The 22878-nt window shown below is 44.9% G+C and overlaps 1 protein-coding gene across 1 annotated transcript in view; it reads right to left on the bottom strand.

Annotated features, from left to right (window-relative positions):
- Positions 1 to 6212: 6212 nt before the first annotated feature.
- Positions 6213 to 22878, bottom strand: part of LOC139639969 (tensin-3-like) — a 39969-nt gene continuing 23303 nt past the window's right edge. Inside the window, exons 17-27 of the mRNA XM_071514139.1 lie at positions 12792 to 12948; positions 11429 to 11889; positions 11146 to 11229; positions 10860 to 10991; positions 10489 to 10584; positions 9824 to 9901; positions 9259 to 9336; positions 8410 to 8578; positions 8231 to 8299; positions 8097 to 8126; positions 6213 to 7411 (exon numbers count right to left, since the gene is read on the bottom strand). Coding sequence (XP_071370240.1) covers positions 7270 to 7411; positions 8097 to 8126; positions 8231 to 8299; positions 8410 to 8578; positions 9259 to 9336; positions 9824 to 9901; positions 10489 to 10584; positions 10860 to 10991; positions 11146 to 11229; positions 11429 to 11889; positions 12792 to 12948 — 1496 coding nt within the window. The 3' untranslated portion in view covers positions 6213 to 7269. The remainder of the gene's footprint in view (positions 7412 to 8096; positions 8127 to 8230; positions 8300 to 8409; positions 8579 to 9258; positions 9337 to 9823; positions 9902 to 10488; positions 10585 to 10859; positions 10992 to 11145; positions 11230 to 11428; positions 11890 to 12791; positions 12949 to 22878) is intronic.

The following is a 22878-nucleotide window of genomic DNA, read 5'->3' as shown; positions in this document are numbered from 1 at the left end:
CTCATGCACACAGACATTTGCATGAAGACACCCAGACACATACTGCGCACATTTTTACATAGGACATGCATAGATGTAGCTACATTCAACACAAGCACAAACATGTACTTACACACATACACACACACACACACACCCACACACACACACCTACACACACACACACACACACACACACACACACACATAAAGAGACACAGACAAAGCCCAAGTTTATCTTTAACTCCCTCTCTCTCGCTTTCTCACACTCCAACACACACCTGTGTGTAAGTGGGTCATCTCTCTGCCCCTCCCCCTGTCCAACATCAGTCTGTCTCTGTCTGACATGGCACCGCTCTCTTCCACTGTTTGCTCCTCCTCCTCCTCCTCCTCTTCCCTTATCTCTCCTTTCTATCCTTGTGGTGTGATTGGATTGCTTATTTTTCCAGTTTTCCAAGGCATTTGAAAATGTGTTGCAGCAAGCAAAGAAGGTCTTTAATTTAAAATTTATATGAGTGGAAAGCCAAACTTAGCGGTGATGTTACGTCTCTTTAAGATGCTCATGTCTCTCTAAGATGCAGTCCCCCCCCTCTCTGTGTGGATATAGAGCTGTGTGGCAGTGGCGTGGTTGTAATGCAGGCCTGTGTGTCTGGGTCTCTCTGGGGCTGTGAGACAGGCACTGCCTCCGTCCTCCACCGTCCTGCTGGGCAGAGCAGCTGAATAAGCTCATTGTCGGCCTGTGGAGAGTGCAGGTGCACCTCTTCCTTTTCACCTCCGACCCTCGGCCCTCGACCCCACAAAGCCCTTTGTGAACTCTATTTACTGGCGACTCCAATGAAACTGCAGTCCATTACCAACTTCTCCTCTCTCCCTTTCTCTCCCTATTTTCTACTCCTCTCAAGAAACCAATTAGCGACAATACAAGTAGGTTAGACTCTCTATTCAGAGTGGGCATTGTTGAGCACAATACCAGGAAGCATTGTGAGCTAACAATTAGTGGCAATGGGGCAGTGTAGAGTGTCACTGACATTGTTGGAAGCTGCACAAGGCTGGGTTTGTTCCCGAAGAGGGAGTTAGGCAGGGGTGGAGGAAGAGGGTGGAGGGGTTCCCAGGTGCTGAATTAGCCCAAACTCGGCCCATGTGTCCCAGTCACACAAGACGCTTATCTATGGCAGGGCTCAAGATACAGGAATGTGTCCCCGAGAGGGTGTGTTGCTCTCTTTGGGTGTAGATGTTTATGTTGGAGGTAACTCTACCTGGATGGGATTGTGTGTGCATGCACGGATGCATTCCTGTATTTGTGTGTCTGTGTGAATGTGAATGTGCATGGCGTCCGTCTGCCCGCGCTTGTCTGTGTATGTGTGGTTCTCTGAATGTGTTGTGCACAAATACAGTTGATTGGGCGTTGTATGTAGATACACATGTGAACACGCCTGTTGAGACAGAGAAAGGAGGCGTTGGCACAGGGTCTTCCCCCAACCTTCTGGCCTCGAGGTCAGGACCCCGGGTCATTAGTCCATGCTAATGCTAACAGCAGGCTAGTCGTGAGGGCCTGCCACGCTGCCGCAAAAGAGGCTTCACCCGGCTGGCGACCCCGGGCTGGAGGGTCACGACCAGAAGGTCAAGGGTTCAGCCATCATTGTTATTCTGCCCCCCCACCCCCCACGGCTCCCAGCCCCAACACCCTGAACACACCCCCCGAACACACCCCTGAACACACCCCTGCAAACACCATGACATCATAGGGCAGAGTCAGGGAGTCTGGAGAAGGAGGGAGCCAGGCAGGCAGTGTGGAGACAGAGCTGCTGACAGCTCACGCTAGCTGGGCCCGGCCTGAATGGATGGCTCTGTTCAGTAATGAGAAAGGTAAGACGACTGTGAGATTTCATCAATTCCGTCTGAAGCAATTAGCCGTTCCAGGTAAAAACGTGGCTTTAAGTCCCGAAAAGAGGTTAGAAATGAGATTAAGGATAGCTGCAATCCACTAGCCGTGCTTTTTTCTGCCAGAGAACTCAGTTGCGCTGCTCAATTTAGTTAGACAAGTCAGCTGTAAAGCTTAGATCTAGTTCATTCTCGTGGCTCCAGTTCACACTTAAAAGCCAGAAATGAAGTTAAAGATCTATCTTCATTTACGTTTACATTTTAGACAGTCAGCTGACACTCTTAGAATGAGTGCAACAGTAGAATAAGCAATTCCTGCATCAACAAAAATTAAAAGTAACCAAAAATAAGGAGTGCAAAGGTCAGGGCCTTTGTGTCTTTACAATATTCCTGCGACTATAGAGCAATCATGTAAGAGTGAGTGCTAGGAAAACAGAGTAAGAGCTAAGGCCAGAGATAGAAGGGATTTCCTTTAGACAGAAAGTAGAATGAGTAGAGAGGGGAAATCAGTCAGTGGGAAGACGGTGACGTGAGGTACTTGTTGAACAGATGAGTGTTCAGTGTGTGATGGAAGATGGAGAGCGACTTTCCACGCCACAAACTGCAGTTCCTCCACCTGGGAATGTCCATCGACGGTGGAAGGAGAGGGTCAGACGCTGGGGGTGGCGAGGCTGCTGGGGGCAGGCAGATGCCTTTCTTTGCTGCGTTTTCCCCCAGTTGCCCCGGGCAACCCCTGGTAAAGTTGAGGGGCGGGATAGGAGGGGGGTGCGGCACCGGACGCCGTCGCTGGAGACTCGCCACACTGGTGCCCATTGTGCAGCCGTCCCAAATGACCCCTTTCTATTTTTACACTCTCTTCCTTTCTCTTTAGCTCTCATCCCCTCCCTATTTCTGCTCGTCTTTTTTCAATCTCCCTGTCCATCTGTCTTTGTGTGTTTGTTTCTTTTTGTTTGTTTCTCTTTCTTTCTTTCTTTCTTTCTTTCTTTCTTTCTTTCTTCTTATTAATTAGTTCCACATCCATTTTATTTGTTGACTCTGATTCCCTCTCCATCCCAGCCCCCTCTATGCTCTGCTTTCTTTCCTTGACAGCAGACAGAAAGAAATCTGGGTCATGTCATCCAAAAACTCATTACAGTCTTTCTCTGGAGATGGCTCATGAGGTAAAAATGCTGAATGAGAATACTGATGGGAGAGAAAGAGCGAGCGCAAGAGAGATGGAGAGAAAATGGGTGAAAGAGATAGATGGATGCAGACGGCCTGACAGGACGGGGAGAATGTGTTCCTCTCCACAGACACACACAGGGTGATTACTTTGTTCCCACATTCTGTAAAGTTTATAAGTGCGCAGGAGAAGCCAATAAAGGAGAGGAAATAAAAGAGAAAAGGAGAAAAGAATGAGGTTGAAACTGAAGATGAAAAAAAGTTGAAACGTGAACCAGGGGCACGTCACGTCTAATAAAACGCTTTGGAGAGAAGCAGGAAACAGCCAGAGACACAAAGACACAGGCCCGACACACACACATTCACACTCACACGTCTCTCACGTAAAACAAAGCACACACAACACACTAACACATGAATTGTGTGGTATTACGTTTTTGCGACCGCGTGTGTGTGTGTGTGTCTGTTCCTGTGCATGTCCAAGCGCGCGCAGCTGAACACACTGAATCAGCAAAAGTGAGTCATCTCATTTAATTAGTGATGCAATGGTATGAGAGCCAACGCACATACTCACACGCACTCACACACTCACACACACACACACACATACACACCCACACACACAATCCCTCCCTCATTAAGTGTATTGTGGGGATGCTGATGTAATGAAAGTTAATCTGTTGGCCTCTGGTTGGCTCGGTGGCCCAGCGGGAGCTCTTTGTGTGGGACATTACCCCAGCCCTGCCCCCTAGAGACAGGTTCATTAAGACTGACGCTGATACCCAAGCACCCAGGCCTTTTGTGTGTGTGTATGTGTGTGTGTGTGTGTGTGTGTGTGTGTGTGTGTGTGTGTTTCAGTGAGTTATACCAGAGACAATGCAATGAAGAGGCGGGCCATAAAGGCATTGCTTTCTCAGCATGTGCCTGAGAGCACGTAGCCTCGAAATCTTGAAGTGTGTGTGCGTGTGTGTGTGTGTGTGTGTGTAGATTATGGAGTATGTGTGTATGTGTAAGGCATATCTGCGTGTGAACTTTGCGTATATAAAAGTGTGTCAAGCTATATGTGAGTTTGTGTGTCACAGTGCCCTGGTGTGTTAGAACCAATTAGTGTGTTAGAGCCTATATTTCTGTGGTATGTTTAAAGCACTGTTCTTGGAAGTGTCCAAAGCCCCACACACAAAAACCAAAGCAAGCTGTGATATTGAGTAATGCTGAGCTCATGCTCACATGAATACTATGCAAACTGTGCATGTGTGTGTGGGGTATGAGGGAGGGGTTAATCTCAAACTAGCCAAATTTGGCACAACGACAAAAGAAAAAGAAAATCAGCAACTCTGTCAACCTGGTCACAGTCAGCCTTGCAGGCTGAGTCCCCTCAGACCACCAAATTAAAAATAGAGAGAGGGATTATGTGTGGGCCAGTGTGGTTTTAGTGTGTGAGTTAGAGTGTGTGTTTGCTCCCCTGTGTAGCCAGAGCAGCAGTGCACTTAGCATGGGCTTTAAATAGCTAACTCAAATAAAGTGAGAGGAGGCCAGGGATCAGAGGCTGAGAGGGACTCTGTGAGGCAGGCATTCCCAAACGGAAGCTGGCCTTTGGATTTCCAAACACCATTTGGAGCTAGCAATGCCAGGAATGTGATGTCGTCCAGTGGTGGCTATGAAAACCACCGGGCCACCAGGTGCTCGCGGGCCAGCTGACAGGAAGTGCAGGGGGAAGTGCAAGCAAAGGTCCAGGGGACAAAATGGCGGCAGGTGACTCAGCAGAAAGAGGACACAAGCCAAGCTCAGGCTTCCTACTGTGAGGAGACAACTGCTCTGTGTCCTATTCTCTCTTTCTCTGGCTCTCTCTCTATGCCTCTCTCTTCAAATTTGAGCAAAAGTACTGCTCTAGCTTCTATCAACCCAAAAAATCTCTGTCCTGAAAGGGAAGACAACTCCCCCTCCGAAAGAGCCTCTTTTCTCCAACTAACCGTTCTTCCGCACTTTGGCTCCTTTTTACACACTGTGTTAAATTTCTATTCTTTCTCATCCTTTTTACCTTTTGACGGCCTTCTTTGTGTGCAGGCTGTGGGAAAGTTTCCCGTGATGGTGAGGTCATCCACCACCACCAACCCCCCCCACCCCCCCAGTACCCCTCCACCCCCACGCAGACACACACAGACATTCAAACACACACACACACACACACACACACACTACAACCATCACTACCCCCACCTCCTACCCCCCTTGCAGTCCCCCTCTCTCCTGGCCAAGCAGGACTGCAGGCAGCTGGGCTGTTGGACTGCGACATGTCCATGTCTCTGTCTCTGTCCCAGTCCCAGTCCCAGTGCTGGTTGTCTCTACAGAGGCCAGGATCCTGAACTTAGCCTCATTCAAAATGAATATCAGATCATCTGACCTCTAAAAGACACAACCTAGACCTAGAGAGACTTTAGCAGACTTCAGCAGACTTTATAGACTATAGGCACAATGAATCCTATCATACACGTGAACACCTTGTCCTTCCATGTGCAAACCCAAAGACGCCCCACTTTCACACACACACACACACACACACACACACACACACACACACACACACACACACACACACACACACACGTCTTGGACACACATTGACACTGCCAAGTTTATTTAAGAGGGTGGTTCTACCATCTACCAGCATGTGTGGACCCGTTCAGACTAACCTGCAGCTGTTTCTGGGTTCAAACCAGTATGATTATGATAGAGAGAGCGAGAGAGAGAGAGAGAGAGAGAGAGAGAGTGAAGCAGAAAAGCAAACAAATTTTCTGTCCTCAAACTGGACATTTGTCAAATACCTAAAGTCCTGTACATTCTTGTGCTCGCCCACACATACACACACTCACATGCACTCACCTAATCCATACTTGGATGCAACATGCTGTCTGTGTTATTTGATGATTGATTACCGCCATCTATTGGCAAAAGTGTTAACTACACAGCGCATGTGATTCTAAGAAGGCTGTTTTTTTTATAACATCTCAAATTTAGTGATGCTGTAATAACTAAACAATAGTCATTTACAAATTAAACGGTTTACTGAGAGGAGGAGAGTACTACTTAAGGGATGGTGGACCAAAATGTTGTCCTTTATCGCAGGACGTGACAGAAAAAGTATTTCTTACTCCTCAGTATTCTGATAATCTCTCATTAGAATCAGAGTGAGAGTCAGATTTACTTTATTCATCGTGCAATATCTGTACAGGAATCAGTCTTGACGACTAGATTAGTAACACAACAAGTACATACGGGCAGACTATGTAATACCATATAATACTACACAATATTCTCCTCACAACAATATGTTGCACGGTTGCATATTTTTGAGGTACACTGCTTTCAAACCTAATGTACAGTATATGTTAATATACAAAAATATATGACAAGTATTTAGAAAAAAGAAACTTATACACATCTGTAATAAGGGATAAATACTTTGAGCAATATATAAACACAACACAATAAATCCATCTTAAGTACAAGGCAACCACATCATTGGCTTTGTCTGTCAATAGTGCCAAAAATCCCACCATTGACTTTGTCATGTGACAGTATAGTTGTCTGATTATGCCCACAAGGCACTGTGGTTATGGAAGAGAGGTTTTGAAACTTGATACACATATTTTCACCATACTAAAAGGTTTCAGAATTCCAAGCCATAGTCATACTTGGAAAATGTATCTTTATCTGCCGACTGTATATTATTTCCCCAGGTTTAATTAGAAGTACGTGTGTTATGTTTGTCAACTTTGACTGCCTATATTAAGTAAAGACAATGTAATATAGTGCACTAAGACTAAGGTACAAAATAATGGTCAGAGAAAGCAATTGATACCATGTCAAAATCTGACATTCACACTACATCCTCCCTTTAAAAGTGTCCATGATTCTATATACATATCAAAAGACCCCAGAGCTGCATCTCTGAGTAGTGATCGCTTCGGGTTGGAAGTCCCACTGTTGAACTTTATGCACAACAGAGTTGCAGTGGCTCCCTCCGGTGGCGGCATCCTGAAATGTAGTCCATACAAAGTCCAAAGGCATAGTGCAGTATGTACCAACAGGACCAAGAGCTGGAGTGTGTGGGTTTGTATTGTGTGGGTCTGGGGTGGAGGGGGGGGTTGCCTGTAGAGGAGTTTAATCTTGGGTCAGTTTTACGACGTCCGTGCTCGTATTCATGATCCCCGGTCCTGACAACTTCACCCTGGAGTGCGAGTCTTTCTCCTACTTCTTATGTGACCCAATCATGACCTTGGACACAAAGTTGACAATAGCGCTAGCTGGTTGCTCAGGGTCATGCTCTGCAAACAGGTGGCACACATTTTCGGTCCCGCTCTGGGATTTCCTGGCTACAAAGCCAAAGATCCTGGCAGAAGGAGAGGGAGAGAGAGAGAGAGAGAGAGAGGGGGGCAAAATTATACATGAGAAGGGACATTCTACTCTGATTCATTTCACATTTATTTCTTAGGTATTTAGCGTACACTCTTATCCAGAGCATATTACTACAACTGAGCGAGCAGCAGTTTAAGGACAGTTGGACATGACACATGGTTCTTGATGGACACAGACTGGCTGTTGTGGGTGTTGAACCTGTGACCTTCTCATTATCAGATGGTACCACTAGGCCACCCTGCTGCCTCATCACTGATACTCATCTGTGCATCACTGCAACTTAGATAAAGTCTCATAGATCAAATCTGTTGGGCTACGCAACATGTATGTTGTGTGCTAATGTGTCATCATTTAGGCCAATATAAATGAAAGCAGGATATACTGATATTTCAAATGACAAATAATGACCCTAGTTACTTCGTCCACAGGTCTCTGTTTTTTCTCTCTTATAATTCCTCTCTCCCTGAGACCTCAGGAAAAACACTTTAATGAAGATGCAATTCATGTAATTCAAAACATACAATCACAAAGCACTTCAAATAGAAAGAGGGAAAAAGGGGAAACACATAGGGGAAACAGTGAAAGACAACAAGAGAGAAAGAAAGAAACCCATTAATTAGGAGGACTGAAAGAAACAAGGCATGAAAAAAGGGACTTACTTTGCAGTGGAACCGCTGTCTCTTGTCCACCTGTTTTGGACAGAATGCCATTAGAAAATCATCACACATTTACTGGCCATCAGATATATAAATACAGCCCATTAAGTCTTCCAAACACTGAGTAGAGTACTCACTTGCGACCCTGTGGGTCCAGGGAACAGAATATGACAGTGTTGACTGTGTAGTGTCTCCTGAAGAACAGCCTAGGGAAACACACAGAGACACACAGCTGAAACAGAGAGAGTGTGTGGATGTGTGTATGTATGGATTTGTGTTCATGTGTGAGTCCATGTGTGTCTGTGTGACCACTCACTTCCTCTGGTTGTCTGTGAGTGTGATGCCCTGTGCGGAGACTTTGAAGTGGACCACGGTGGAGGTTGGCGGTGGGTCCATGGCGAGGGTCAGAGTGGTCGCCTTCTGGACTGCCTGGTGTCCCGTCAGTGACTCCAGCTCCACAGAGCCCAGGTACCACACATTACAGGCTACAGAGTAACACACACACATGCACACAAATTAAAGGAATGAAAATTCAGAAAAAATTCAAAATGAAAATTCAGTCATTATCTTTTCTACATGTCTGTCAAAACGCGCCAAACTCTACCAATCACACCCCCATAATTCCATCTCAGCCTTCTCTCAAACCATTGGAGGTAAGATTTCTCCAAACAGCTCATGCAATGTAATAAAAGTGTTTTGTAGTCAAGCAATTGCACTGTGGGTCCAAAACTCCAATATTTACCTCATTATCTCCTAGATTTTCCTCACTGACAGCGCTCTGGTGGAAGACTCTGAGCATGTGACCAGAGTATTATCAGAGGAAAATATAGGAGATGATGAGGTAAATATTGGACTTTTAAACCCGCAATGCAATTGCTTGGCTACAAAACTCTTGGATGAAGTTGCACAAGAAGAGTTTGGAGAAATGTGTCATGCTTTTTTGGAGCTGTAAAAGGATGGCTCTGTTAACTTCAATAGTTTTTTGGGAGAAGCCTGAGATGGAACTAACTTGTGTGTTTGGTGGTCCTATGAACTTCAATGGGGTTTCAACTGTTATGGAGGTGAATAGATCATGAGTGAATTTTCCTTTTGGGATGAACTCTTCCTTTACGTTATACAACAAATTATTGTCTGGGTGTGCATCTCTCTAGGAACTATGTAGTACCTGCTCCCTGTTTGAGCAGCTCGGCTGCTGAGTTGGTGGCTGTCTGTGGAGATGAGTCACTCAGTTCCTCCATGGGGTCTGGGAGCACACACACAACCAAGAGACTTTACTGACTGACTTTATCTGAGAAACACATGTTTCTGAACACACACATTGCACACGTACCATTGCATGCAATCTCAGGCACATATACAGTAGATACACACATACACAAACAAATGTAAGGCTGAGTACTGCTGAAAATGTTTTGTACCAATTCAAATTTGATTCCAGTTGGAAACATTTTTTTTCAATCAGTCTTTGTCGAAAGCATGTTTCACTATGCAGCAGAGAATTGTTTGTCACATTTTCACATCTCATCTGCTTTTTAAATATAATCAGACCATGTTAAATTGATTTCACTTGCACAACAACAAGAAAACTTAAGTTCTCATTGTTAAAATTCAACATTTTTAAGATTTCTGATACTGTGATAGTGATAAGATTGATATGGTAACAATACTGTTTTTTTGACACCCTGCCCTACACAGCCTTACATGAAAACACACACACACACACACACTACCTCTGTCAGGTAGGATGAGTTTACAGGGCAGCGCCAGAGGGGTGATGGAATGCTGACACACCAACGCAGTGAGACTTCCTGTCAGGAGCGGGATACAGGAAAAATAAATTAATGAACATTTTACAAACATAACCACTAAGAAAAAAAGAGTGAAGAGTAATGGAGCTAGCTGCACCTCACAGTAATGACCAGTAGAGGGCGGCACAGGAAATTCATCAAACCTTAGGCAACTGCCCTATTATAACCTCTTTGGGTCCAACCCGGGAAAACTATTAGAAGATGAATTTGAGGAAGCAAACAACTCACTGGGCTGACTTACAGTGGTTAAATTTAGCTCAATTCAATTCTGTTGCTTTGATTTTTGAAAAAAAAAAGAAACTCAGCTCATCCCAGCAAGAGAAACTCTAGTCCAAGCACTAGTCCCACAGTAGCAGAACTTATTAGAACTTAATTAACTTAAAGAAATTAATATTTTGTCACCATTGTCATGACCTAATGCAAAGTATTGACGTAAAAGACTATCTGGCCCCTCAATACATCTATCCAGGGTCAGATGGAAGTCCTGCACAACCTCATGACTGTCTGCCAGAGTGTGATGTATAATGCTCAGACTGATAAGAGCAAATTGGAGGTCACAGGACAATCTGAATGACAGCCATCCTCACCAAAGTATGGCTCGTTGGGACAGCCCTTGAGTCGCACTCCTTTCTGCGTGCACTCAATCAGGAAGTGCCTCACCAGCTCATTGGACAGGTCTCCCACTACAAAGACAGCAAGGGACAGAATATGAGCAGTTTGTTTACTTTGATCAAATTTCAGGTATATTTACATATGTTCTTGAACTTGTAGATGGAAAAGAAACTTTTTGGAACTTTGAAACACATGTAAATAAACCTCTTACAGCTTCAAAATAAATGTAAAGCTTGTAAATGTAAAGCTTGTGCTTAGTTATGATACCAGAGACAATTTCTACAAACTAAAATCAAATCCAGGCAATATATTCAAATTTGTCAACTCCTCTCCATCTTCTACCTACCCTTCTTACTCTGTTGCAGGACAGAAGGAGGTGGAGTGGCCACCTTCATAGCCAATCCGTACGCCCCGCGGAATGAATGACTGTCTCTGACAATGAAAGAGCCCGGCTCTTTGTCCTTTAGGACTGCAATGGCTGTAGGTCAACAGAGGCAGGGGAAAAAAAAAAGATTAGCTAAAGTTAGAATCGTCACGTTTCATACTGTATATGGAGGGAACCTGTGCACAAGGGGGCGTGTTATCTGCTTGGCAGCGGCTGCGAGGCTCTCCTGTCCAAGACCAATATTTACCTTGGTCTCTGGAGATGTCTGGCTTGTACCAGAACTTGGAAGTGTCCTGAACAAACTTCACAGTGTCCTGCTTACTGCCCAAGTCTGCAAGACAGATAAAAACTTCTCTATTAGACCTCAATCTGGCTCTGGCCCAGATATGACATAGCAGTATAGCAGAAATAGAGAAAGGGCAAGTGAAAGAGATTGGTTGAGAGAGAGAGAGATATAACAAAATGAATCTATAAATGCCGCAGAGAGGGCAGGATACCTTGACCATAAACTATTTGGCAGAGTAGCATACCTGCTCCAGGTGATGGGGCCCCACTGAGTCCTCTCAGGGGGTCAGGGGTCATGGAGGAGGAGAAGGGGATGCTGAGGCTGCTGCCACTGTGAGGGCTGGAGAACCCACTGAGGGAAGGGGAGCGGGAGCCGAGCTCTCCCCCCTCGCCGCCTCTCCTCTTCTCAGGCAGCAGGGGAGGCAGGCCCCCGTCTTCCAGCCCTAGCCCCAGGCCCAAACCCCCAAGGCCCTCCACCGCCTCCAACAGGCTGTGCTCCAGGCCTCCGTTCCCCAACAGCAACGAGGACAAGTCCGAGTCGTCTGTCTCCCTACGGAGCCCCGGACCCCCCAGGCCTTTCAGAGCCCCCCGAGGGGAACTGTGGGCATTGGGGGTGCTGAGGGAGAGAGGAGGTGAGGGCTGGGGGTGAAAGGGAGAGTTCAGGGAGTTTGGAGTCCTGTCTTGCCACACTGGAGGTGGGGCTGAGCTGCAGAGGAGATAGAGTGAGAGGTAGAAATGAGGGATCATGGCATATAGGTTTTATTTATTTCTAATCAAAATGTCATTTCAAAGCTTAAAACAAGATAAAAGAAAACACTGAAACCCCAGACAGTATGTAGTCACCTACTTGCCTCCTTTTAAAGCTTGATCGTGCTGTGTGCGTTTGTTTTGAAGAGCAAGAATAAGGATAAGAACCAAAAACATTCCTTGATAACAGCAAATATACATTCCTAAAACTATGTGAAGTTGAAACTACACAGTTGGAATAGTAGAACTAGAATAAAGTTGTGTATTACTGTAAAGACGGTTCCAGTTTTGCGCCGTAAAGCAGTATAACAGATTTCCTGCAAAATCCGACCTAATGCCGAACAATGTAGAAAGATAGATAGAAAAACTTTATTGATCCCAGAAGGGAAATTGAGTCGTCATAGCAGCCAAGACACACAGATGACAAAATACATTAAAAAAGAGGCTATGATGGCTAAAAAGCAGATGGCAGATGAATTGTAGAGTCTGAGGGCACCTGGCAAGAATGATCTCTTATGTCGCTCCTTTACACACCAGGGTTGAATTAGTCTGCTACTAAAGGTGCTCTTTTGCCTGGCTATCATGTCATGGAGAGGGTGGGAGGTGTTGTTGGGGATGTAAAATGCGGTGCAGAAGATGGTAGAGGCTTTGTTTATGGTAATTATACCAATGTCTGAAAATGAATGTGGCAATGATTTATTGATGTGAAAATGCAACACGTAGCACCTATGAGACGAGACTTCCCACCAGATATACAGCCATATATACTATTGTTTATACACTGGCAGTGAAGAGTCAGACTCAGGTGTGTATATGTGTGTGTGTGTGTGTGTGTGTGTGTGTGTGTGTACTTTACTGTACCTGTCTGTGTGTGGGAGGGGGCTGCCTGAAGACACAGAGCGCACAGAGCCAAAGATCCTCTGGCAGGAAGCAGGAGTGACCGACACGTCTGACCTGAACAGCTCTCCCTCTGCAGAGCCACCGGCATGGTTCATACTGTCCAGGAAACTCCGGGAATCTGACAAAAACATTTAAAAAAACTTTAAGAATGACAGTCCAATCCCCTTTAAGCACACAGGTGGCTACATATAGTCCTTGTGTAAAAACTCTCTATTACATGATCGATATGCTGTTACAAAATACTGAATTTGAAAATGGCTCAGAAAGTAAATCTTCTTCAATCTTATTACACTGAAAATTCCCAGGATGTTACACTGTCTAGTTAACTACTACTAACGCATTTGTTTCTCTGGTACTTTACTTTGTTTGGATTGCAGAACCGTGAACTTATCACTTGCAAAGAAGGCAATGAATTCTTGGCATTTGAAAAATATTAACTGGAAAATAGTAGAAACACATGTGTTCCATGTGTGACACAAGTTTAACCTTTTGTTTAACCTTTATTTATCAAGGGATGGTTGACTAAGAAAGTATGCTCTTTTTCAGCAACACCCTTCTTCACACACACAGTCTCACACATTCACACCTGGGAGCTGCCCAGTACAACCCCAGTCTTTCTCTATTTTCCACAAGCAGAGATTCAAAATGGCAAAATGGCTTCCGATCACAAGCCCACTTCTTTAACCTCCAGGCTACCACTTCGCAATCAATCAACCAATCACAGAAAACATCAAAAACATGACATTAGACACATCAATGAGAGTCAGTATGGTTTCAATGTACAGTATATAGTGAAATTTCCCCGTAGTGTGATGTCACATTTCCCATACATGCCTGTGGTTGTACTGTTGTTATGATAGAGTAAGATGTGAGAGTGGAGGAAAACCTCAGTCACTCATTTCACCACTCGTCATTCACTTCTAATAATACTGTGTAATAATGTGTAATTGCAAAGGAATCAAAGTGACATTTCCTGTTACTGATGTGTTCCCTTCATCAAAGCAATAACGCACATTAGTCTACACTGAAGTGTATTACCATAACACTGCTAGACTATACTGAATATTTGAGTAAGATTGAAAAGAGAGAGAGAGAAAGAGAAAGAGAGATATAGAGAGAAAGAGAAAGAGAAAGAGAAAGAGAGAGAGCAAAAGAGAGAGAGAAGAGAGAAGGAGGGTGTGCGCGTGTGTGTGTGTGTGTGTGTGTGTGTGTGTGTGTGGGGGGGGGGGGGGTATACCAAACATCCTAACATGACATTCTGACATACTGACAACACAGTGTGTCATTCAGCAAACACGAGGGCAGGCCTCCTCAGGCCAGAAACAGGCCTGTGAAGTATGATGAGTCATTGTGAAAAGATTCAGTCATTATAAAGACCTCCTTGTTCTGCCTGCCCCCCCCCCCCCTCTCTTCCCCTCCTTTCCTCCATTCACTAAAGCTGGAGATGAAGGAATTTGGACTTGACCTCGACTCTGTGCCCGTAGTAGACGAGCTACATCATCTCAAGTAAATTATATAATTACACATGGGCTGGTGGATGAATGAATACACACACACGCATGAATGTATGCACACACATGCACACACACACACTCACACACCACACATTTTTGTACTTAGATATGATGCCCCCAGAGGAAAAGGTTTCCCTCATGAGTTGCCATGGTGCCTACATTATGGGGTATCAAATATCCACAAGTGTGAACTTACTGGCAGCTGGTGCAGCTCTGCTCCGAGTATGACTGACTTAAACACGATACTGTACTGATTATCAGCTCTGTATGTGTCTGTCTGTCTGTCTAACCCTAACCCTTTGTTGTCAAGGTTTCTTTATTAGTACCCAAGGGTAAATTTGTCCCCACACTGATCTGTCTAAATCAAAGCTAGTCCACACTCAACTTGAACTCTTAGGGGTTAAAGGTCAAGAGCCAAGAGGAGGTGTTAAAGGTCAAGAGCCAAGAGGAGGTTATGTCACAGTCTGCCTGTAATTAGACACTAACCTCACTATCACTTAAAGCGCACATGCATGCATGCACACACACTCACTTCACAAACAGTCAAAAAGGAAAGTATCATCTAATTCATGGCTTGTTGTTGTTGCTTGATGGAAACAAAACACAAACACAAACCCCCAAGGGGAACGCACATAGGACAGCAGGATTCCTCAAACTTTCCCACAGTCACTGTCTCTCTCTCTCAGGAGCCAAGCTCCATTTCCCTGGTGGTGATCCCTCTCTGTTCCCATGGCTAATTCCCCTCTCGGTGGTTTGTCACATCTGCCGCACCACCGCTCATCCCGGCTCGTCCAATAATTACAGACGGAAAAGTGTCAACGCTGACTGACCTTGCTCCTGACCCCCCCCCCCCCCCCCCCCCGCCCGACACACACACACACACACACACACACACACACACCTCAGACCAGACGTTTCTCCATAAGGCTCCCTGGCCGTTTTTACCCCCGTACACGTCTTTCAGCCGCCCCCTGTATCCATGCTACACAGTATCCATAGCTACTCACTTTCAGCTAGCCATGCATTACTAAAGAACCCCACAGAGAGAAAGGAGAGAGAGAGAGAGAGAGAGAGAGAGACAAAGCTGTAGATTGGGGTCATTAAAACTTCACAGAAGCACCCATATAAACACTCTCACAAACGCATAAGCACACTTATGCACAAACACTCATACAGACACAAATGCACATGTACATGCACACACACGTACACACACACACACACAACACACACACACACACACATACAAACACACACATGACAAACCTTGCCATCCATGCTAATGTGAAGTATGCTGAACCTTTGGAGTGTTTTTTATGCTCTGAAACTTTGGAGTGGTTTTTTATGCTCTGAAACTTTGGAGTGTTTTTTTGCTTTAGTTTTCTCTACAGTGTTTTTCTGTCCATTGTTTCCCCCCTATGGAGCCACTCACTGGTGCCTGGCTGCGAGTGAGCACAAAGCCTCTTCAGTCTGGGTAGAACCAAGCAGAACCACTTCCAGATGGCACAGACCCATGTGGGCACGACTGCCAACCTCCACCAGCCAATCCTCCACCCCCCACCCCCTCCACCCTTCTCAGCACACACATTTTCCTGATCACAGAGAGTTATGGTTATGGGGCTTAGACTAAAAATGTGTGCATGCCGTCATGCTTGGTACGGAGAGAAAGGTTATCCCATTAATCAATAAAACCGTGCTGGAATCATCCGGAGTTAATATTTCCTTTGATATTTCCCACTTCAAACCACACTGGCAATTGCATAAGCAGGATGGAATGAAGGCCTGAGCTGGCGTATAGAGAAAGAAAAGGCAAGGAGAGAAAAGCAGAAAGAAGAAATACAGAGAAAGATGGAAAACATACAGTCGTCACATGTGCAACGCAGCAGAAAAGCTCTTTGTTATATCTGACAAAGACACACTTCTCTTTTTTCCATCCTCTCACGCATACAAACATTTACTCGCTAAGCAGCATCATAGCACATAGAAGAGCCTACACACACACACACACACAAAGACACGTTGATGCACATATTGCATACTTGACGGTTTCAGACTCCCTGCTGACCACAGGAATTTGTATGAAAGTGCTTGCTCTCCCCCTACACACACACACACACACACACAAACACACATACACACACACACAGACTGTGGCTGACAGGTCTTAAAGTCATGTTACAGCTGGTCACAGCGATCACAGGCTGTAGTTTCTCAGGGAGATGAAGAGAAAGAAGGGGCAAAAGAGCAAGCTCAAGTAGTGAGGGGAGCAAAATGAAGAGGAAGACACCTGCTATCATCCTGAAGCCCGATATCTCAGCTGGGAGTGCATCAAACTTTAAAAGGTCCCATATTATTCAGTATTAATGATTTTGTTTTCAAATATACTATGGCTCAGGATAAGAATAATGATCTTTATTATGTTTTGCAAATACATGTAGGCTAGTTTAGTTAAATGGGTATTTATTGAATGAATTTGAAGAGTGAGTCCTCACTGGCAGAACAGTCACAATACTGGACCCTGATTGGCTGACAGTACCAGGCCCCTGAATTTAAATGAGGTAAACCTGCTAAGTGGAGGCTTTCCAGTTAAAATGCTGGCCTGATTGAGAGGATTTAAGCAATTGTTTAATGAGGTGAGCCAATAAAAATCAAGTCCAGTTGTGATGTGTTGTGACTGGACTTAGTCCCATACTGCCTGGAAAAAATGCTAGAAAATTTGGATCCCGATAATTGGGCCCCTTTACTATGAGGGATCACAGAAAACAATCAGGGTTCAAGTCCCTGTTTGGGTGAATGCAAAGTGTTCACTGCAAGGAAACGTACTCCTTCTCCCAGGCAGAGGCTGGGAACTGCATCAGAATGTGATCAATTGTCTAGCGCGCCCCTCCCTCTATCAGTAATAATCAATCAACCTGGAACCCTGCTGTGCCTTCCCACCCCCTCCTATTCACGACCTCTGAGTGGCTGCACAGAGCATTTTCCCCTAGAGAGGACAAACTAGTAGGCTGTCGTCTTTAAATCAACTTCCCCTGTCCTTTCTGGGTCCTGTTTGGACAGACAGCTTTATCAACTTAGAGGAGTGTCAGAGGAGAGGCAGAGTTACGAGCCAGCTGAAGAGGGAGTGAACAATAACGCCACTACAAACAAGTGGAAAGGGAGGGGAAAGAGAAGGAGAGAAACAGGGTGAAGGGTAAGGGTAGAGAAATGGAGCGGTGTTTATAGAAAGGCACAGGCTGTTGTCATCACAGAGGTGTTTATTGGTGTCTGGAGTATTCCTCTACTAACTTGATGTCTTTATAAATTGCACTCGGAGCCAGGACTATGGTTTCACTCACAGGAATATTTTACTGGTGGTACACCAACAACAAAAACAATATGCGATTTAATTCATTCATGGCACGGTCTTGCAGAGTGTTCTGTTCCGTGATTCTTTCGATTTTCCTTATGTTAGGCATTGAATTCACTTGCTGCAAAAGGAGAACCATTTTTTTTTCAATGGATTCAGGGAGTCTGTGAACTGCAAAAGTTTGTCTCAGACATTCAATCCTGTTGGCTGAAGTGATTCTTGAGCCTCTACCCATCTGGAGTAGTAATCAGTGATTGCAAGGTGATGTTCTCCTGATGGGTCCACACATGTCTATGGCTAGAATTTGCCTTTGCTTTGTTGGTAGCTTTGTTCTCTAGGGTAAGGGTTAGGGTTAAGGCCTTGTTGTGATGGAAAGTTATTGACACACATAACAAGATATTTCTGCATCTCTATCTGATCCGGGCCACCATGTTCTCAGTCTTGGTTTTGTTTTCACTGCCCTTTCATGAGCTAACATCAAATTCTGCTTCTGTGCAGACTTTTTGTGCAATATTGTGATATTGTGCGGGCCTTTTCCAACATAGGAAGGCAGTTGTGATGCAATCGTAACCAGTGTTGAATTCACTCTAATCCCCATTTTTAATGCATTTCCTAAGATTGGCTTGAGTTGGGTTTTTGGATGATATGTCCTTTAGCTCTTTCAGAATGAAAGCACATGGTGCAGCAGGTGTGACTACAAAGAAGATGTGATATTCCTTAATACATGAAGGTCCTGTCAGGTTGATAACGAGCCATGATGATGAACCAGCTGCATTCTATGGCTTTGGTTTGTGTACAACCTTAAATCTGTAAGGCTGCAATTTCAATGCCCTCCTTTCAATCGTTGCTGGTGGGTTTGACTTTGAAGAGTAGATTGTTTCAAGCAGTTTGCGGTCTGTGACCATCACAAAGTCTTTGCTAGAACACATGAATCTTCTCGCACGGCCACACTGTGGTAAGCACCTCTCTCTCCATTTGAGTGTAACGTCGCTCTATATCAGACAAGTGTCTGGCGTAATACACTAGTTGTGTGTCCCATCTATATACTTTTGGCTCATGATTGCTTCTAGCCCTACTGTACTAGCAATGACAATTACATGAGTCTCTTGCATCTTGTTACTGCATGTGAGCTGGCTAACTGTCTCTTTTGCACTACTACTAATTTCCACATGACAATTTGCAGGCTGTCTTTGTGAGTCTCTCAGTGGCTCAGCTGTAGCAGCTAGATTGGGAATGAATCTGACACCATGTTGACTACTCCCAAGAAGCCCTCAGCAGCACTTGTTGTGCAGCATGTTTTCTCTATTGCCTCAATCTTTGACTTTGCTGCTTTAATGCCGTTCTAAGACAGAAGATGACCCACTGACTCCAGCTCATGTGGAATTCACTTGTTGATTGATCCTTTGACGAAGAAAGTCTTTCTTTCCCTTTTTGGTCCAATGCACCCTTGACTTGCTTTCTATCCGCTGCGCTGATTGTCAACAATTTCCATTCTTGATGCTTGTTGATCTGCTGCCACCTTTGCCCTTAACATTTCCTGGAGTCCTGTGAAAGTGAACTCTTCCTCACACAGCAGAGATCTGCATAGTATGTCAGAATGGCCCTTGTCAATAACTTGGTTCTGTATGAAATGATCTCTGTTTTCTCCAAACTTGCTCGGTGCAGCTTAAATCAATCTGCTCACAATACTGTCCACAGATTCTCCTTGTCCTAAACACATGTCTCTTGTAGGGAATATTTTTCTGTGGCGTGCATTCAGCTTGTTCAGTGTTATTTCATAGACCTCATCCTTTCCTGCTTCATCAAATGTGGGAAATACGTGCTGAACTTCCAAACCGGCTAAGTGCAACAATAAAGCTCTATTCTATATGAAATTGTTGCGAAACTTTGAAACTACTAATTTAGTTGTGGCTTACTTGTGGTACATCTGGAACAAAAACAATATCTGTTTACTTCTAACCCTGAAGGTGATGTTACACTACAGTGTCCATCTCAATTTTCTGTGTGCATGACATCTCTGTGGTTTTCATGTATGAAGAGATGTGAATTGGGACATGGAGTCAATTATTGAGAAGGGTACTTACGACCAAGGGCCCTTGCTTTTGTGTGGAGTGTGTGTGTGTGTATTCTGCTAATCATAAAAGATGCCATAAAGATAAATGGTGGAAACTTCCGCAGCAACAAGCGTCCCTAACAAAGCAGTAACCATCAAAGACTGTTCAGTTCAATCCAGGTCACTAGTTTGAAGAAGGGAAAAATGGCCTCCCTTGGTTAACCACCAATACAGTAGTGTTCCATGACTCCATGATGGAGGCCAAAATAGTCTTTTAACAGGATGAGATCATGAGCACAGCAGTGGAACAAACCATCTCACCGTCCCACCAAGAGGGAGAGATGTCAAGGGCACTACAGATGCTGCTGTCCAAAACATTACAACCAGATTAATCAAAGAAACAACAAAGATAATGGAGTAGTTTATCATTTTCCACAAAAACTGAGGGAGTGGGGAGGGGGGTTAGGAAAGAGAAAGGCATCTGACACACAGCCACGCAAGAAAAATTCCAGAAGCTGTCTGCAAATACCAGAGGCCTGGAAGAGAGAGGGAAGTGTTTCTGTGCATGTATGCACTCCTTAAAATTCTCAGGAGGGAGAGAGGGGGAGATAGCACTATATAAACAAGAGAAAGAATGAGCGAGAAATAGAGTGGAAAGACGGCTGGGTGAGAGAATGAGTGAAAAGAAAAAAATAAACAAGGAGGAATGAGACTAAAGGAAAGAATGCATGCAGGGATGAAGCAGAGAAGGAGAGAAAAGTGCTTAAGTTCACAGCCTGAGATAACATGAGAGATGGAGCTTTCGGTGCTGAGCATTGGCAGTATGTATTCACACACACACACACACACACACACACACACACACACAAAACAAATGTACACTGATGCACGTGAACAGAACTTCACTAACTCATAACATACGTGGGCATGCACATACGTACCGAGAGTCATGATGATGACACTCTCACAGAAGTATCCCAACACTTTGCCGGTCTGTCTGCTAACCAGATTAAACTTTATCCCAAAGTCTCAGGCTCTTTCCTCAACTCTCCTTCACCTTCCTCTTTCACTCTCTCTTTCTCTCTCTAGCAAACCTGGTCCTCTCTGGGGGCCGAGACGGTCCGCCTCCCGGCACAAATGAAAGACTCCCTGTTACCAGAGAAATGTCTGCTTTCTCCCACTAACCCTCTCTCTCTCTCTCTCTCTCTCTCTCTCTCTCTCTCTCTCTCTCTCTCTCTCTCTCTCTCTCTCTCTCTCTCTCTCTCTCTCTCTCTCTCTCTCTCTCTCTCTCTCTCTCTCTCTCTCTCTCTCTCTCTCTCTCTCCCTCTCTCTCTCTCAGTCTCTTCTTCTCTCTGTCTGCTAAAAAGCAATCTGAGCCCTGACTCAACTGCTGGCTGAATTAAGCTTTTCAGGCGCTGGAACAGAGAGTCGCCATGTCCAATTCCTTTCGTCCCCAGATGGAAAAATAGTTCCCCGTTTGTTCCTGGCTTGTTGTGACACTGCTTGAGTCCGAATTGTATGGAGGGAGGGACAGAGGGAGGGAGAGAGGGGAGGAAGAAAAGGGGAGGTAGAGAATTCCCCCCCAAGCCTTGTCTACGTAAGCCCCCTCCTCTTCCTCTCACTGACCACTGAGCATTGTTTCTGCTGGGCCACTGCAACCGCTTTGCCCCAATCAAAATGGATTCCGGGGGTCAGAGGTTACATGTGCCCTTTTATGGCCAGAGAGGGGGTTGAACTAGGGTTTCAATGGCCTCTCTGTCAGGGCATGTGTCTCCACTCCCACCATCTGCTCATCACACACACACATACACACACAAACATAGAGACAAAGGCATGCAGACACAAACTGACCATGTCTCCTGCCATGTGTCTGATCTTAGCACATCATAAATTACACCATAAAGCTCTCGATTTAATTATGTAGAGTTCACTTTTGTTTCAATGGGAGCATGTGGCACTTGCCGTATCTTAACCTCTGTGTCAGAGGAAATGAGTTGGAATGAACATAGGCTCTGTCCATCTGTTCAGTTCATTTATGAGTTGAACTGTTAACCACAGTAATTGCAGGTCATCAGAAATGGAGCATTACTATAACAATCTCTCTGTACAACTTCTGTTCAACATCAACAATGATCAACAATGACATTTGAAACCTATGAGGTCATCTCTCCTCTCTCATTTATTATGGATACCCAACCATCTGAAGGAGGGAAGAGGGTTCCCCCAGCCTCCTCCCCTGGACTTTCTCCTGCCCTTTAACCCCTGAGGGTTAAAAATGTTTTGCAGAGCAAACCATCTGCCCCTCCTAAAGCTCAGCTCAAAACATCTAGATTCCTTTGGCTGAGACCCTCTTCCGCTGGATGGGAATGTCTGCATTGCTGTTTGTTTTGATTCACTCACAAGTACACAAAGGAAATGTCATTACATAACATTTTAGTGCAGAGCTATTCTGACACGAGGAAATGAAAATACACAACAGGAGAGATCATCGGGAGACAGCGATAGGAGAGTTCATCTTTGGGTTGATGCAATACAAAAGTCTGGAGGGAGTAAGATGTGTGGCATGACATTTGTTTTGTTTGGTGCATAGGACATATGTGTTTCTGTAAATGACACTGCAAATGACATTACCACAGCAAATTGCTGCAACCATCTGCTCAGCCCTATGGCACAAACTCACACCAACAAATAAGACATTCCAGGCTCCCATAATGTTCCATCCACAGCCCCCACCTCAACCCAGTGTAATTGCCCTGGTGAAAGCATGGTGGGAACTAGTGCTGGAGGGGTCAGCAAGGGTGCTCTGTTGTTTTGGAGCCGTCTGCTGTTAATCACTCCCCACATTACAGTAGCCCCAGGTCAATGTCTGATTATGATAATGACCGTAAACATAAAATAAGTGGGGAATTTAACTGTTCTGTCCTGACATAGCATGGCTGTTTCCCAGACTATCGTCTGCCTTTAACATGGCAAACAGGAAACTCTTGTCTGCCCCCAAAAATGGGAATGAGAGAAAGACATTCTGTGCCCTTTGTTCATTCTTCTGTCCATCCAGCGGAGAGAGAAGAATCAGGTGTTGTTTTTCTATATACGGGTAACAGCTACTCTTTCATCAGCTCCCTCTCCATCCTGTTG

The sequence above is a fragment of the Centroberyx affinis genome, unplaced genomic scaffold (assembly GCF_046629955.1).
Source record: "Centroberyx affinis isolate AG114_WGS23_722 - 3 ecotype Tasmania unplaced genomic scaffold, CSIRO-AGI_Caff_v1 ptg008026l_1, whole genome shotgun sequence".
NCBI lineage: Eukaryota > Metazoa > Chordata > Actinopteri > Beryciformes > Berycidae > Centroberyx > Centroberyx affinis.
Note: the sequence above shows the minus strand (reverse complement) of the source record. Positions and strands in the feature narration are given on the sequence as shown.